The sequence below is a fragment of the Pseudophryne corroboree genome, chromosome 5, assembly GCF_028390025.1.
Source record: "Pseudophryne corroboree isolate aPseCor3 chromosome 5, aPseCor3.hap2, whole genome shotgun sequence".
NCBI lineage: Eukaryota > Metazoa > Chordata > Amphibia > Anura > Myobatrachidae > Pseudophryne > Pseudophryne corroboree.
This window is the reverse complement of record NC_086448.1, coordinates 800,103,570-800,118,770: the sequence shown is the minus strand read 5'-3', so window position 1 is coordinate 800,118,770 and position 15,201 is coordinate 800,103,570. Positions and strand designations below refer to the sequence as shown.

The following is a 15,201-nucleotide window of genomic DNA, read 5'->3' as shown; positions in this document are numbered from 1 at the left end:
CGTTAAAGATTCAGAAGTCTGCATTGTCATGGATTACCATGACAGCCACAGTCACATGATGTAATGAGCAAAGAGGCTTAAAAACTTCCTCTGAGCTGTATTTTGTATGCGTATTGTAAAATCCTCCCTATCTGACCATCAGGTCCATTAGTAGGGTGTTTGGTACAACCTGTATGCACTATTGAGTCTACCAATGTCTGGCTGCAGCACAGCTGGTTTCCATGAAGGTCACTCAACTGATGCCTGGTTGACCTTGGTGGAAAACGCTGTCCCAGGAGTATCCGATATAGGCTCAACTGGGCTCAGGATCTTGTGACTGACATAAACATGACGTGTGGATAACATCAGTTTTATGCTCCTTAAACCACTGGGTAACCCACACATGCGCAGTGCCCACGGTAGACTGTCATGCAGGAAAGCCTTCACCCATGGGGTGGACAATACTGAAACATGGGGTAAAGATGATCACTTTGAGCATCCATAAAGGCTGTAATACAGCTTGGTGCATCGTGCCTGGAGCGTTCCTGTTTCATTGGTTTATTTGTTCACTGACTCATGATCTCTCAGGCGGAGTACTCAATCATCAATTCTAGAAGGACAGCAGAATCAGATATTTTAAGAGAAAACCTACAATACACCATATACTTGGTAACGATACTATTTTTAAATATTGCTTTAAAAGGACCACTAGATCACAAAGTAATAATTTATTGACCTTGCGGTCATACTTTCTTGCTTACCACTGTTCCCTCGTCATCCTGGACGTACGGAGCTCCTGTAAAAACCATTACTTATGTGACCTCTCCAGTAGGCTGGCATTCTACTTCAAGACTCCACCAGAGAGGTCCTTATGGTGGATGTAACACTGATGGAGGTTGAGCCAGTACAGAAGCCAAGATTTACCCTTGGTCCATCATATGCTACAAATCTTTTTGAGAACCTACAATTCTATTGTTTAAGAAAGCTAGAATTATTTTGTTTAAACTGGTGAAAGACGCACACTTTACACTGAGCAGAACCCGGTAAGTCTAGATTATCACAATTAGGGACCTTGTCAATTGCTTTTATAAAATCTATTGAAGGCAACGATTGGTCTCGAAACCTTTTTTGACTTTGAGTATGAGATGGGCATCTGAGAGCTATCGTCGCTGGCTGTGCTGTAAGCTCTGCTGGGGCAGGGACTAGATGAAATATTCTCTACGGAATATGTGTGCGCTATATAACTAAAAATAAACCTCACCTGTTCCTGACAAGAGATCCATGGGAAATATCTGACTACACTTCCGTAAGTAAAGGTTACTCTGCTTCTAAGAGACAAACAAAACCAACGTGAAAATGTAAAATATTATTTGGAGAACTGGCTCGTACACCTCCTTGGGGTCTTCTCCCTCTCGAATGGTGACCTGAGACAAGGTCAGACATATAAGCCATCTTACTTCCAGTTGAAAGCGGTCTCGTTAATCCCGTTAAGGTCACAGGACAGGCTGGGAGCAGTTTATCACGGCTGCTGTGTAAAAGGCCAGCTTGTCACGGTGACTGGTAAAGGTGACGCTATTTACCAGCACAAGGGAATTACAACGTCCGCCGTTTTATTGCTCTTCCCTGCATGAAAGGTCCCATTATGAGGTTTTGTCAGAACACGAACTCTTGTGTGGCAGGAAAGAGAGTAACGAGCAGAAATCATTGGTCACAAAGGGGGAGATTGTATCAAACCTTGGAGATAAAGCGGACAGAGATAAAGTACCAACCAATTAGCTCCTGTCATTTTTTTAGACAGAGGGCCATATGTACTAAGCCTTAAAAAGTGGAGAGTGATAAAGTGCCAGTCAACCAGCCCCTGCCATGTCACAGGCCCTGTTTGAAAAATGACAGTTAGGAGCTGATTGGTTGGTAGTTTATCACTCTCCTCTTTATCACATTTCAAGACTTAGCACATCTGGCCTCCAGCCTGTAACATGTCAGCTGGGAGCTGATTAGTTGGTACTTCATCTCTCTCCACTTTATCTTTCTCCAAAGTTTGATGCATCTCACCCAAAGTCACGATGCAGAACGAGTTTCTGAACAATGGCTCAACCTAGAGACACACAATAGTCTACATTTCAGGCAAATGACATTTAAATGGCCAAGAAACACACATCGATGCGGAATGGAAAAAGAATGTTTTAACCACTTAACTGACGATTTTCTTGTCAGAAATTGTGATTATTTTTTGTACGTAACATAGTTTAAAACTTATTTTAAAAAATATATTTAAATATTCTATTGAAAAAAAAAATATGCCTAAGGGATGTCTTGCACCACCCCATGTCCATATGCCTCCATTATACAATCACCCCCCCCCCCCCCCCCCTGCTGTTTGCACCCCCCCCACCTCCTGTAGCCAGTGTAATTTTTTTATTATTATTTCACTTCCCTCCAGGTTCATATTGCTTTATTTTACTCCCCCTCCCCCATATGCAGAGCGCAGCGGAGCAGGTGTCAGGGGAGACTGATGATCAATCCCCCATGGTGACTCTGAGGCAGGTATCGCTGGCTTCCCCGGTGGCTGCTGCTCTCTGCAGACGCCGGGTGCGTGGGTAGCCGCGGGCTGCCCGATCACTGCCGGCCACAGTGAGGGCCCTCTGAGATTGGCGGCTGCAGGAAGATTATCTTCCAACAGCCGCCCAGTTTGCATTTCTGACTGGTCGCATTGGATGTGACCATGTTATGGAAAGTCCAGCACGGTGTGGTTGCGTCTGATGCAACCACGCCAGGGCAAGCGGCCATGCAGCAATTTGCATATGACACTTTCCTAATGGGATTAGCAAACGAAGCGTGTATCTGGACAGTAACGTTGCAAAGAGGAAGAATATGGCGGTACCTGAAACCTTCCTAGACAGGCCTGATGCGAGTGCCTTGTAGGGTGACCCAGGAAGGGGTAGATTATATAAGAGAGGAGACACTCACTATAAAGACTAAACTTGTAAAGTGCTGATTCCCTCCATTGCTAGAGGATTTACCTCACTGGTGTGTGCTTATACAGGACTAAAGCTGTGTACACACTAGATGATCCCGGATTGTGGACGACGGCACGACTGACAGAACGATATGCTGGTCGGCTGTACACACTGACTGATACAGCGCAAGATTGAGCTCTGTATCGTTCAGTGGCCACATCCAGGAGCATTGTGTCCCTGGCGATACCTTCGCAACGGCCTGCATTGCCACCAGATCAGATGAAGCGACGCACGACGCGTGGGAGCTCAAAATTGTGCATACACACTGGCCGTTGTGACCAATATGTCGGTCTGATCCGCTGGATCAGGTGACATATTACCTAGTGTGTACTCAGCTTTAGATTCAGCAGGTTCAGGGCCAGGCACCCGGAAATAATGATCTGAGGTAGATTCTCTCCATCTACAACCTGAGGAACGCTGACTGAAGGGCAAATCTACAAAACAGTACATACACTGTGCACAGTAAGTGCACCTGCCAGCTGCATACACTAGAGACAGACGTTTTGTGCACTGAACCGGTGTCTATTCTCTACTAACAGTCAGTGCAAGGTGGCTTCTAGTAAATGGATATCCTGTGCTCTGGAGAACACTGGCCCATCTCACAAAATGGCTGCCTCCACTGTGTGGATTCTTACCTGACATGAAAATACTACACTATGGGGGTAATTCCAAGTTGATCGCAGCAGGAAATTTTTTAGCAGTTGGGCATTTTTTAGCAGTTGGGCAAAACCATGTGCACTGCAGGTGGGGCAGATGTAACATGTGCAGAGAGAGATAGATTTGGGTGGGGTGTGTTCAATCTGCAATCTAAATTGCAGTGTAAAAATAAAGCAGCCAGTATTTACCCTGCACAGAAACAAAATAACCCACCCAAATCTAACTCTCTCTGCACATGTTATATCTGCCCCCCTGCAGTGCACATGGTTTTGCTCAACTGCTAAAAAATTTCCTGCTGCGATCAACTTGGAATTACCCCCTATGTATTGCAATACGCAAATCTAAAATTGGTTATTTTGATTCAATGGCTGTGATGAGCACAATGCATACCTATTTCTCCTAATACTGAGTTTCTGACAAAACTCTTACACTCAGCCCATCCAGAAGATTTCCTTAGTGTCTGATGAACACAGCTATTGTCTGGGGAGTACTTGCCTTGGAACGTTGGGTGCAGGTAATACTCCTTTTGCAAACCCCCCTCGCCCCAGTTTGAATTCATGTTTAGCGGAGTGTAAGGACTAGTGAGATGGAGGCACATGGGACACCACCTGCCCAGCTTATAATGTATTGTAATATATATATATATATATATATATATATATATATATATATATATATATATATATATATACACACACAACAAATGTTTACTGGTTATAATACACACTGCAACTTATAGTAGCTATAAAGCATTACTAATGTCTGAGCGTTCTTCAATGTCGGAGTGAAGATGATCAGTCTGTGCCTGTTTATACAACATTATAGGGCTAATACAGAGGTGAACGCATCAGCTTAGTGGTCGCCCGTCTGCGACTCTATGCAAATGGCACTACAAAGTCCTTCCCTGGTGTACACCGGTGCCTATGAATATACAAGGCTGCATGCGCCTGAAATCGCAACAGCGACTCTGTATGGATAACCGGACGCATGCCCAGTAGGTGTTTGAAGAGTGCGCAGTTGTTAAACATCGCCCCACTGCGTCCGACATCCGCAGCGCGTGCACGTCTGTACGAGGACCGATATGTTGTCCTCTACAACCTGCTCAGGGTGAAATCTAAAGGACGACAAGTGGTGTGTAAAAACAAACCATCAAATGACATTAAACTAGACCGAAACTCCAACTCCTAACCTGCTGCTTTTACACCAGACAAAGCGTAACCGCGTCCTCTATAATCACCCGCCGTAAAATCATTCAGGGAAACATTTCAGTATGAAAAGAACATAATTAGGGTCATTGTGTTATATTTTACAAATTACAGGTGATCACCATACCCCCCTCCCAAACAGAATCCTCTGATGTATTTTATGGTCTCTGCCCCCTGACACATCCCCTGGCTACAGTGTGATTATGGGCCTTTGCATACGTCGTTATTATCCAGGTAAGTGGCTGTTTAACCTTCAGACACACATAACAGATTCGGCACACAAGCGGTTCTGGAGAGTTGAGCAATTCCTGTAAAGCAGCTGTCTGGAACATGAAAGCGGTTTATTAGCGGTAAGGCGCTTCTGGGAATCACTGAGAAGTGTTTGGAGATTGTCTGGAATACCACAAAATGCTGACAGACGTCCTATCTACACGATGCTCCTAATGTTTTACTGAGCATATAGATTTTTCTATATAGTAAAGTATGAAATTTGCACTTCTGCTACAAACGTTCCGATGAGAAAACGCCTCATACTCCATGCTTACTCCCTCAGTGGTATTAATACAGAACAGTGGTGGGGAACCTTTGGCACTCCAGCTGTTGCTACACATCCCAGCATGCCCTGCTACAGTTTTGCTATTTGGCCATGCTAAAACTGTAGCAGGGCATGCTGGGATGTGTAGTTCAACAACAGCTGGAGGGCCAAAGGTTCCCCATCACTGATATAGGACGACGGGCCAATCCTGCAAGCCACCCCCTGCAGCCCCCATGGATCTGGTATAGAAGAAGATCTACAGTGTATAGGTAGGCAGTCATTAGGCCGACCCCATATGGTTGACATGCATTAGGTTGGTAGGGTCAAAAGGTCAACACAAGTTTTTTTACATTTTTGGGTGTCATTTTGTGTTTCATCCTGTTGGACCACAATCAGTGGAAACGAGTACACTGGCATACTCGCTATGGTTCGGGCAGGTTCTTTCTAATTGTAGTCCACGTGGATAGTAAATCAGGCAAAAGTTGGGAAAACGTAAAATAGAAGAAAAAACCCCACATGTAAACCATTTGTGTGTTGACCACCGTCATGTCAACCTTTTTTAACCTGTCGACCTTAATGCATGTCACCCTTTTGTCTGTTGATCTTTTGTACCTGTCGACCTAATGACCACCCTACTTCCCTCTGCGGGGACTCCATAGTGACAGGAAGCGACTGTTAGGTTACACTGAATTTAAATCAATTATCTCATTTGTGTAATTAGTTAGGTTACTAAATTAGGGGGTCACTGGTACTTCCAGAGAGTGATGGCACGTGGGGGTAAGCGGGGCAGTAGGGGGCATTTTATGCCAAGTGGCAGGTCTGGGTGGTATGTGAGGTAAGCAGGGGAATTGTGTGGGACCTAAGGATAGGTGGGTGGGGGGGGGGGGGGGGGGGGCATCTGATGGTAAGTGGCAGGTCTGGGTGGTATGTGAGGTAGGCAGGGGAATTGTGTGGTACTAAGGATAGGTGGGGGACATCTGATGCCAAGTGTCAGGGCTGGGTGGTATGTGAGGTAAGCAGGGTAATTGTGTGATATTCTAAGGACAGGTGGGGGCATCTGATGCCAAGTGGCAGGTCTGGGTGGTATGTGAGGTAGGCAGGGGAATTGTGTGGTACTAAGGATAGGTGGGGGACATCTGATGCCAAGTGTCAGGGCTGGGTGGTATGTGAGGTAAGCAGGGTAATTGTGTGATATTCTAAGGACAGGTGGGGGCATCTGATGCCAAGTGGCAGGTCTGGGTGGTATGTGAGGTAAGCAGGGGAATTGTGTGGTATCTAAGGATAGGTGGTGGTGGTGTGTGTGGAGGAGGGGGGTGTTCATCTGATGGTAAGTGGTGGTCTGGGTGGTATGTGAGGTAAGCAGGGGAATTGTGTGGTACTAAGGATAGGTGGGGACATCTGATGGTAAGTGGCAGGTCTGGGTGGTATGCGAGGTAAGCAGGGGAATTGTGTGGTATCTAAGGATAGGTGGGGACATCTGATGGTAAGTGGCAGGTCTGGGTGGTATGTGAGGTAAGCAGGGGAATTGTGTGGTATCTAAGGATAGGTGGGGACATCTGATGGTAAGTGGCAGGTCTGGGTGGTATGTGAGGTAAGCAGGGGAATTGTGTGGTATCTAAGGATAGGTGGGGACATCTGATGGTAAGTGGCAGGTCTGGGTGGTATGTGAGGTAAGCAGGGGAATTGTGTGGTATCTAAGGATAGGTGGGGACATCTGATGGTAAGTGGCAGGTCTGGGTGGTATGTGAGGTAAGCAGGGGAATTGTGTGGTATCTAAGGATAGGTGGGGGACATCTGATGGTAAGTGGCAGGTCTGGGTGGTATGTGAGGTAAGCAGGGGAATTGTGTGGTACTAAGGATAGGTGGGGACATCTGATGGTAAGTGGCAGGTCTGGGTGGTATGTGAGGTAAGCAGGGGAATTGTGTGGTATCTAAGGATAGGTGGGGGACATCTGATGGTAAGTGGCAGGTCTGGGTGGTATGCGAGGTAAGCAGGGGAATTGTGTGGTATCTAAGGATAGGTGGGGACATCTGATGCCAGCTCTCAGAGAACCAGCACTTCATGAATTATTAATGAGGCTCATGAATGCGTCTCAGAGTCTCAGTAACGTCATTGGTTCCTGGCAAATGGTTAGGCTGTACACTGGTTCAGCCCACAAAACGGATGTCACTGCTGTGTGCACTGTAGGTGTCAAGTTCCCCCTCAGGCTGTCATAGATGAGATGAATGGACCGGCCTTGGCCCTGGCCAGTCATCTCCTCTCCAGCAATCCTGATTACAGATGAGTGCATTTATTATTATTATTATCCTTTATTTATATGGCGCCACAAGGGTTCCACAGCGCCCAATTACAGAGTACATAAATAATCAAACAGGAAAACAGCAACTTACAGTTGATGACAGTATAGGACAAGTACAGGGCAAATAAACATAGCTACATCAGTAAATGTCACTGGAATAAGTATCAGGTGTCAGAAGACTGCTGGATGTGGTACAGTTGAAGATTATTAAAGTAAGACAAAGGATAAGCACATGAGGGAAGAGGGCCCTGCTCGTTAGAGCTTACAAACTAAAGGGGAGGGGTAGACAGACAGGGGTGACACAGATGGGGTACATAGAGAATGTGGAACAGAGTGGGTCTTGAGAGAACGTTTGAAGTTTTGTAGAGAGGTGGATAGTTTGAGGGGGAGAGGTAGGGAATTCCAGAGAAGTGGTGCAGCACATGAAAAATCTTGGAGGTAGGAGTGGGAGGAAGTAATCCATAGGCAGGAGAGCCGTCGTGCATTAGCAGAGCGAAGAGGACGGGTGGGAGTGTAAAGGGAGATAAGGTCAGAGATGTAGGTGGGAGAGGAGTGGGTGAGGGCTTTGTAAGCGACTGGGAGAAGCTTGAAATGGATTCTGAAAGGGAAGGGGAGCCAGTGAAGGTCTAGTAGGAGAGGAGAGGTGGACGTAGTGCGTTTGGTGAGGAAAATGAGCCGGGCAGCAGCATTGAGGATAGATTGGAGTAGAGAGAGGTGTTTGTCAGGAATGCCAGTCAGGAGGAGATTACAGTAGTCCAGTCTGGAGATGACCAGTGAGTGGATAAGAGTCTTAGTAGCATCCTGGGTCAGAAAGGGTCTGATCCTGGAAATATTTTTCAGATGAAAATGGCAGGTTTGTGAGAGGTGCTGAATGTGTGGTTTGAAGCAGAGGGAGGAGTCAAGGATTACTCCAAGACAGCGCACTTGGGGGCTAGAGGCGATAGCAGTGCCATCAATAGATAATGAGATTGTGGGAGGTGAGGTATTGCGGGAGGGAGGAAAGATGATCAGCTCGGTCTTAGACATGTTAAGTTTAAGAAAGCGCTGGGACATCCAGGAAGAGGTAGATAGACAGTTGGAGAGCAGAGAGACAGCTGGATATACGAGTGAGGAGAGCAGGGGAGAGGTCTGGAGAGGAAAGATAGATTTGGGTGTCATCAGCATAGAGATGATATTGGAAGCCAAAAGAGCTAATGAGCTTACCTAGTGAGGATGTATAGAGAGAGAAGAGAAGAGGACCAAGGACAGAACCTTGGGGCACACCTACAGTTAGTGGAAGTGAGGGGGAGGGGGAGTCATGAGAGGAGACAGAGAATGAACGGTCAGAAAGGTAGGACGACAACCAAGAGAGGGCAGTGTCACGCAGACCAATGGAGTGAAGGATTTGCAGTAGGAGAGGATGGTCCACAGTGTCAAAAGCAGCAGAGAGATCAAGTAGAATAAGTAGAGAGTAGTGGCCCTTAGATTTAGCAGCATGGAGGTCATTGCAGACTTTTGTAAGGGCAGTTTCAGTGGAGTGGAGAGGACGGAAGCCAGACTGGAATGGGTTAAGCAGTGAGTGTGAGGAAAGAAAGGAAGTAAGGCGGTTGTAGACAATACGCTCAAGGAGTTTGGAGGCAAAAGGGAGGAGAGAGATGGGTCGGTAGCTGGAGAGAGTGTTTGGATCAAGTGTAGGTTTTTTAAGAATAGGAGAGATGAGTGCATGCTTGAAGGCAGAGGGGACAGTGCCTGATGAGAGGGACAGATTGAGAAGGTGGGAAAGATGGGAACAAGCAGAAGGAGAGAGGTAGCGGAGGAGGCGGGAGGGGATAGGGTCAAGTGGGGAGGTGGTGAGGGGACAGGAATGAATGAGGGCCATGACTTCCTCTCCAGATACATGGGAGAAAGATGTCAGAGTTGGTGGGAGGGATGGGGAGGGTTGGTAAGGGATGGGAGAAAGCTGGTTACTGATGGTCTGGTGTGATGTGATGTCCTGACGTATGGAGTCAATTCTGGATGTGAAGTAAGTGGCAAAGTCAAGAGCAGAGAGTGAGGAAGGGGGACGAGGTGGAGGTGGGCAGAGGAGTGAGTTGAGAGTGGTAAAGAGGCGCCGGGGGTTGGAAGACTGGGAGGAGATGAGGTTCTTGAAGTATGACTGTTTAGCAAGAGAAAGGGCAGCACTGAAGGATGAGAGCATAAGTTTGAAATGGAGGAAGTCTGCCTTAGAGCGTGATTTCCTCCAGTGTCGCTCAGCAGTACGTGAGCATTTTTGCAGATATCTGGTGCATTTGGTGTGCCAGGGTTGAGGTGTTAATTTGCGAGGGTGAATAGTGGTTGGTGGAGCAACAGAGTCAAGAGCAGAAGTGAGGGATGTATTGTATGTGGAAGTGGCTTGTTCAGGGCATGAGAGAGAGAGAATAGGAGAGAGAAGTGAGTCAAACAGGGAGGAAAGGAATGTGGTGTCAATAGCCTCAATGTTACGCTTAGTGATAGTAGCCTTAGGAGGTAGAGATGGGGAAGTCGAGAGAGATAGGTTAAAGGAGAGCAGATGGTGGTCAGAGAGGGTAAATGGGGAGTTGGAGAAATCAGAAATATCACAGCGGTGAGTGAAGACCAGATCCAGTGAGCTCCCATTCACATGAGAGGGTGATGCATGCCACAGTTTGCAGCCGTCACTGCAGGGGTTAATCACAGCAGCCTGAAATGCGTCAGTCCCACGCACGGCACCCGTGAGGTAACTCAACTCAGGATTAAAAATTACATATTACCAGGATTTCCCTTATAACCGACTACTTTATATAAATGTATGCAAGAGGTAGTGTAGAAAGTCTTATAAGGGGCTGATGAGGATAATACAAAATTCTATTACACGAGGGGGTTTCATTTAAAAAACAATTTAGGGGAGGATTCAAAGCTAGAGGCTATTCACACAGTGGTTCCAGGAGGCGGCCACTGGTTTCCGTGCACCAGAAGAGGGTACCGACGTGCCCACATTTCTGGAACGCTGCCTGTTGCCGCCCCCCAAACACCAGCAGCATGTCATAGCTGTGGCTTTAGTGGCACTGCGAGACCCATACACAGTGGTGGTCATTCCGAGTTTTTCACTAGCCGCATTCGTTCGCTGCGCAGCGATGAGGCAAAAAAAACGGCACTTCTGCGCATGTGTATGCGGCCCAATGCGCACGCGCGACGCACTATTACAACGAACTATGTAGTTTCACACAAGGTCTAGCGAAGCTTTTCAGTCGCACTGCTGGCCGCAGAGTGATTGACAGGAAGGGGGCATTTCTGGGTGTCAACTGACCATTTTCAGGGAGTGTTCGAAAAAACGCAGGTGTGCCAGGAAAAACGCAGGCATGGCTGGGCGAACGCAGGGCGGGTTTGTGACGTCAAAACAGGAACTGAACAGTCTGAAGTGATCGCAAGCGCTGAGTAGGTATTGAGCTACTCTAAAACTGCACAAAAAAACGTTGTAGCTGCTCTGCGATCCTTTCGTTTGCACTTCTGCTAAGCTAAAATACACTCCCAGTGGGAGGCGGCATAGCATTTGCACGGCTGCTAAAAACTGCTAGCGAACGAACAACTCGGAATGACCACCAGTGCACGTCTGTGATGTGCGTTCTGAATGAATTTATATATCTGTCCCAGGCCCACATATCAGTGACACGTGTCAAGAGTTTACAAAGATAAACTACTTATACAAAACTATTTCACATTAACACTACGATTACGCTCACAGTGACATGCCAATGCATTTATATATTCTGGTTAAATCTCAACCGACTCCGATTGTCCCCAAACGATACACAATGGTTTCCACCCGTCCAGGGGACGTCTAGCAATCTCTCTTCACAGGATGCCGAATCTACAGGAGGCGTAACCGGCCGTCTGGCTGTACGCATCGGCTCCCAGTCATTTCCATTCAACTTCAAAGCATTCTTTTATCATTACTTAGCCCTCCCCGAGCAAATTGGAACTTTCAGAACAGTGAGGGCGCGATTCAGTTTTCAGGACAGAATATTGGCTGGGCACAGTTTTATTCCAACCCCAGCGCGGAGGACTAAGACATAAAAGGCCGGAGGGAGGGCATAAATTGTGATTGTAGCGAAAATACGGGGAACAATGTGATGGAATCTGCAGGAGATGGGACACATCTCAGACCGGAATTCTCTGTACAAAAGGAACTTATTCAGCAATATGGGGAATAAAATGCATAGAAAGCATTTATTACACTGGATTAACGTCACAATGTGCTGTGATTGCATGGAAGCCTAGTCTTCTCAGACGCTGCTGCCTTGCAGGGGAGGTTAATGCCTCGGAGACCGCTAGGACTGAGCCGGAACTATACACAGCATGCAGACATAAAAGCTACAAGTTCAGTGCCGCATAATCTAATACATAGACCTACATCTATAACCGTGCGCTCAGAGTTAGCGCTGCCAACCAAAATCTGGGTCTGCCGGGCACTCGTACATATAATTGTTGGTGTAACTTTATTACAAAATGGTTTTTATATTTTCACGCACATCTCAAATATGGACCGTACGTTAATTGTGACTTTATTTTCACACAAAGGACCAGAAGCAATGACGTTGCGTTGGTGGGCCGTGTGGGTTCCCGGATGGAAATTGGACTTTTTTTTTTTTTTTTTAGAAGAAATCATTTCCATTTTTGTAAAAAAAAAATGCCGCTTTAAAAAAACGTCCGAGTTCAGCTGGGAGCCCGCACCTTCAGCCAAACAGTATATAGTCATTACATCCGGCCCAGCAGTATATAGTGTTCTCTAAACTCTATCATTGGTTTCCCATTCCCTCTACTGTAGAACTTGCTTCAAGTGGCAAACACTTATCTGCAAGGTCCTTGTATGTGCTTCCCCGTCTTAATCTGTGACACTCCAGCCCCACCTATATGTGCCTCATCCGACCAATTCCAACCCCACCCCTTGTTACCTCCCGAGTCCTGTCACTCCTGCCTACAAGACCTCTCTCACATATGAAACTCCCCTGTGCACCCCCCCCCCACACACACACACTCACACCAGACCATTAGCCAACCTGCAATCATTTAACCACCCCAACAAAACCCACCCTTTAGCTGTTGCCTACCCTATTACCTGCTGTATCAATCCCAGTTACTCCCTATGCTTTCTCCCCATCATATCCAGCTGTGACCCATTGCTCCTACTGTATCCACCTGCCAAGTCCCTCTAGATCAAGGCTGGCCAAACCAGTCCTCGAGATCTACCAACAGTTCACATTTTCCAGACCACCTATCTGGTGCACAGGTGTAGTCATTACTAATTAACATGTGCTGCATTCATTCCTAACTGACCATACTACAGATCTCCAGGAGGCCTGGAAAACATGAACTGTTAGACCTCGAGGACTGGTTTGGCCAGCCCTGGTCTAGAAGGTAAACTCCCATGTGCACGGCCTTCACTACCTTACGTCTGGTGTCTTCCTCCTCTCTGTCCATCCTGCCAGCACCCATTCTATTTAATGCTGCATTTTTATTTCAGGGAGTGTCTTTTGGCTACCTACTACCCACACGCATAGAATCTGTGCTACCGGCCATTGTACCTGTACAACTTGTCTCGTAATTGTGCTGTATTTCCATATACTATGTTCTGTGCTGTGGAGTTTGTTCCACTATAGAAACAGACGACGACGGACAAGGTTTTCATACTTTTTTTTCTGTTTAAATAAATTGGCACTTTTAAACCGTGACTGTATTATGCAGGTAATAACCTTTCTCTATCATAAGATGAAAGCTGGCAGCATATGTACCATAACACAGATAGCATAGTGCCACCAGTACAGTGTGATGATTGGGACAATCGTCTGTGTCCAACCAACCTACCCAAAGCAACTACTCCACTTCTGTGAGCCTCAGACCAAACTGGATGACTGCCTATCTACCTCATCCTGGTTTTCTAAGCTACTGACCACCTACCTTGATTTTCTAATGCTAGTGAACACCTACCTCACAACAGTCCTGGTATCCTGGGTCAAGGTTTAGGTGGATAGGGTAACAGCCTAATGTGTCCCAATATCTTTCAGTAATTTGAATGCTACATCATTTTATCCGCCTATGATTTAAGATATAGAAAATTGCAGGTAGGCCGCACCTGTGAATCATTATTCGCTGTGGAACTACAACTCCCAGTATCCTTTGCCAGGTCCACAGCAGCTGGCGAGCCGCATGTCGCCTGACATTCTGTTACAGCGTGAGGAGCAGGGCTTCCCTACTACAACATAAATACGTACGGAATCCAGAGCTTGGGATAAGCCTCAATTTCCTCTTTGGAGTATTCATCCAGCCGCTTGGGAATGACTCTTGGCTGCTTCAATTCCACAACGAGATTCCTCAAGATGTCTTCTGGGATGTCCTGCAATAAACCAACAAAGGCTGTGTCAGGCAGCGACCAGAGATATAATACAGACTAAATACAGTAGGTCAGGATTGTGCCAGCTGTCAAACAACTCCCAGCATGTTCTGAAAGTTACCCTTGTATGTATGAAGCACCGAGGTAAGAGGCATTCGAAATCCTAGCTTAGCCCTGCAGCCCTGATAAAAAGTGCCAATGCAATTTCAAAAGAGCACAAGAGACTACAAGCCAATCACTCAGCTCCAATCAGCTTTATTCGTCTACTGCCCCATCTGAGGAGGACAGAGTACATGTTATTTGCTCATGTATGAGCAAATATCAGCAGCCAATCAGACACTTGTTCTCAGTCTGCCCTACAGCACACCTGATAAAGCTGGCTGCTGATTCGCTGCTGCGTAGGTCTACCCTGTGGTTCTCCTCCATCAGGTACAGAAGCTATAGGAGTGGATGTAACATCAGTAAACTGAGAATAACCATTCTTTTTCCTCACACAAGTTGGTTGTCTGCCAGAACTGACAGGGGCAGGAGAGGGAAATATATCACAGGGAAACAAATGAGACATTATTATTTATATTCAGATGTCACCACGAGAAAGAAGATCCTGAAGGCTCGGAATTAATTAGTCATTGTTGAAGGCAGATGAAAGGGTTTTTCCATGGGTGGGATTCATTCTGATGACACCGAGGGCTCAGGATCCGCATGGACAAGACGTTGCAAGTCTGAGGGGCTTCTTCAGTCATATGTGAATTTAACTAAGTGCAGCACTGGAGACAGTCTTCCTGAGGCGGACATGTTATAGGTTGGAAAAGTATCCAGCCAATCAAGTCACTAGGAACTAGTGACATCACTGAGGAATGAGGGACTATTTTCATTGGTCGGATTATCCGCTACTGATTAAAATGTATTTTGGGGTAGATGTATCCATTGGCAGATCCATGTGGGCCTGCATCACACATCCATGTTTAATTCCCTCTCCGGAGTCATGCTTCGGCGTGGCTGCAGAAATCCACTGGAAAATGACGCAGCGGACATTTTCCCAGTGATTTGCGCTTGTGCAGTAGGGATTAGTAACTGGGAATAGGCTGGCGCCATGTTTCCGGAGACCTGTGCATTCGCAGTAGATTATGGCACAATGGCCTAG

At 46.6% G+C, this 15,201-nt stretch overlaps 1 protein-coding gene across 1 annotated transcript in view; it reads right to left on the bottom strand.

Annotated features, from left to right (window-relative positions):
* MRPL13 (mitochondrial ribosomal protein L13) overlaps nt 1-15,201 on the bottom strand; it is a 78,730-nt gene that overhangs the window by 24,056 nt on the left and 39,473 nt on the right. Inside the window, exon 6 of the mRNA XM_063924449.1 lies at nt 13,939-14,060. Coding sequence (XP_063780519.1) covers nt 13,939-14,060 — 122 coding nt within the window. The remainder of the gene's footprint in view (nt 1-13,938; nt 14,061-15,201) is intronic.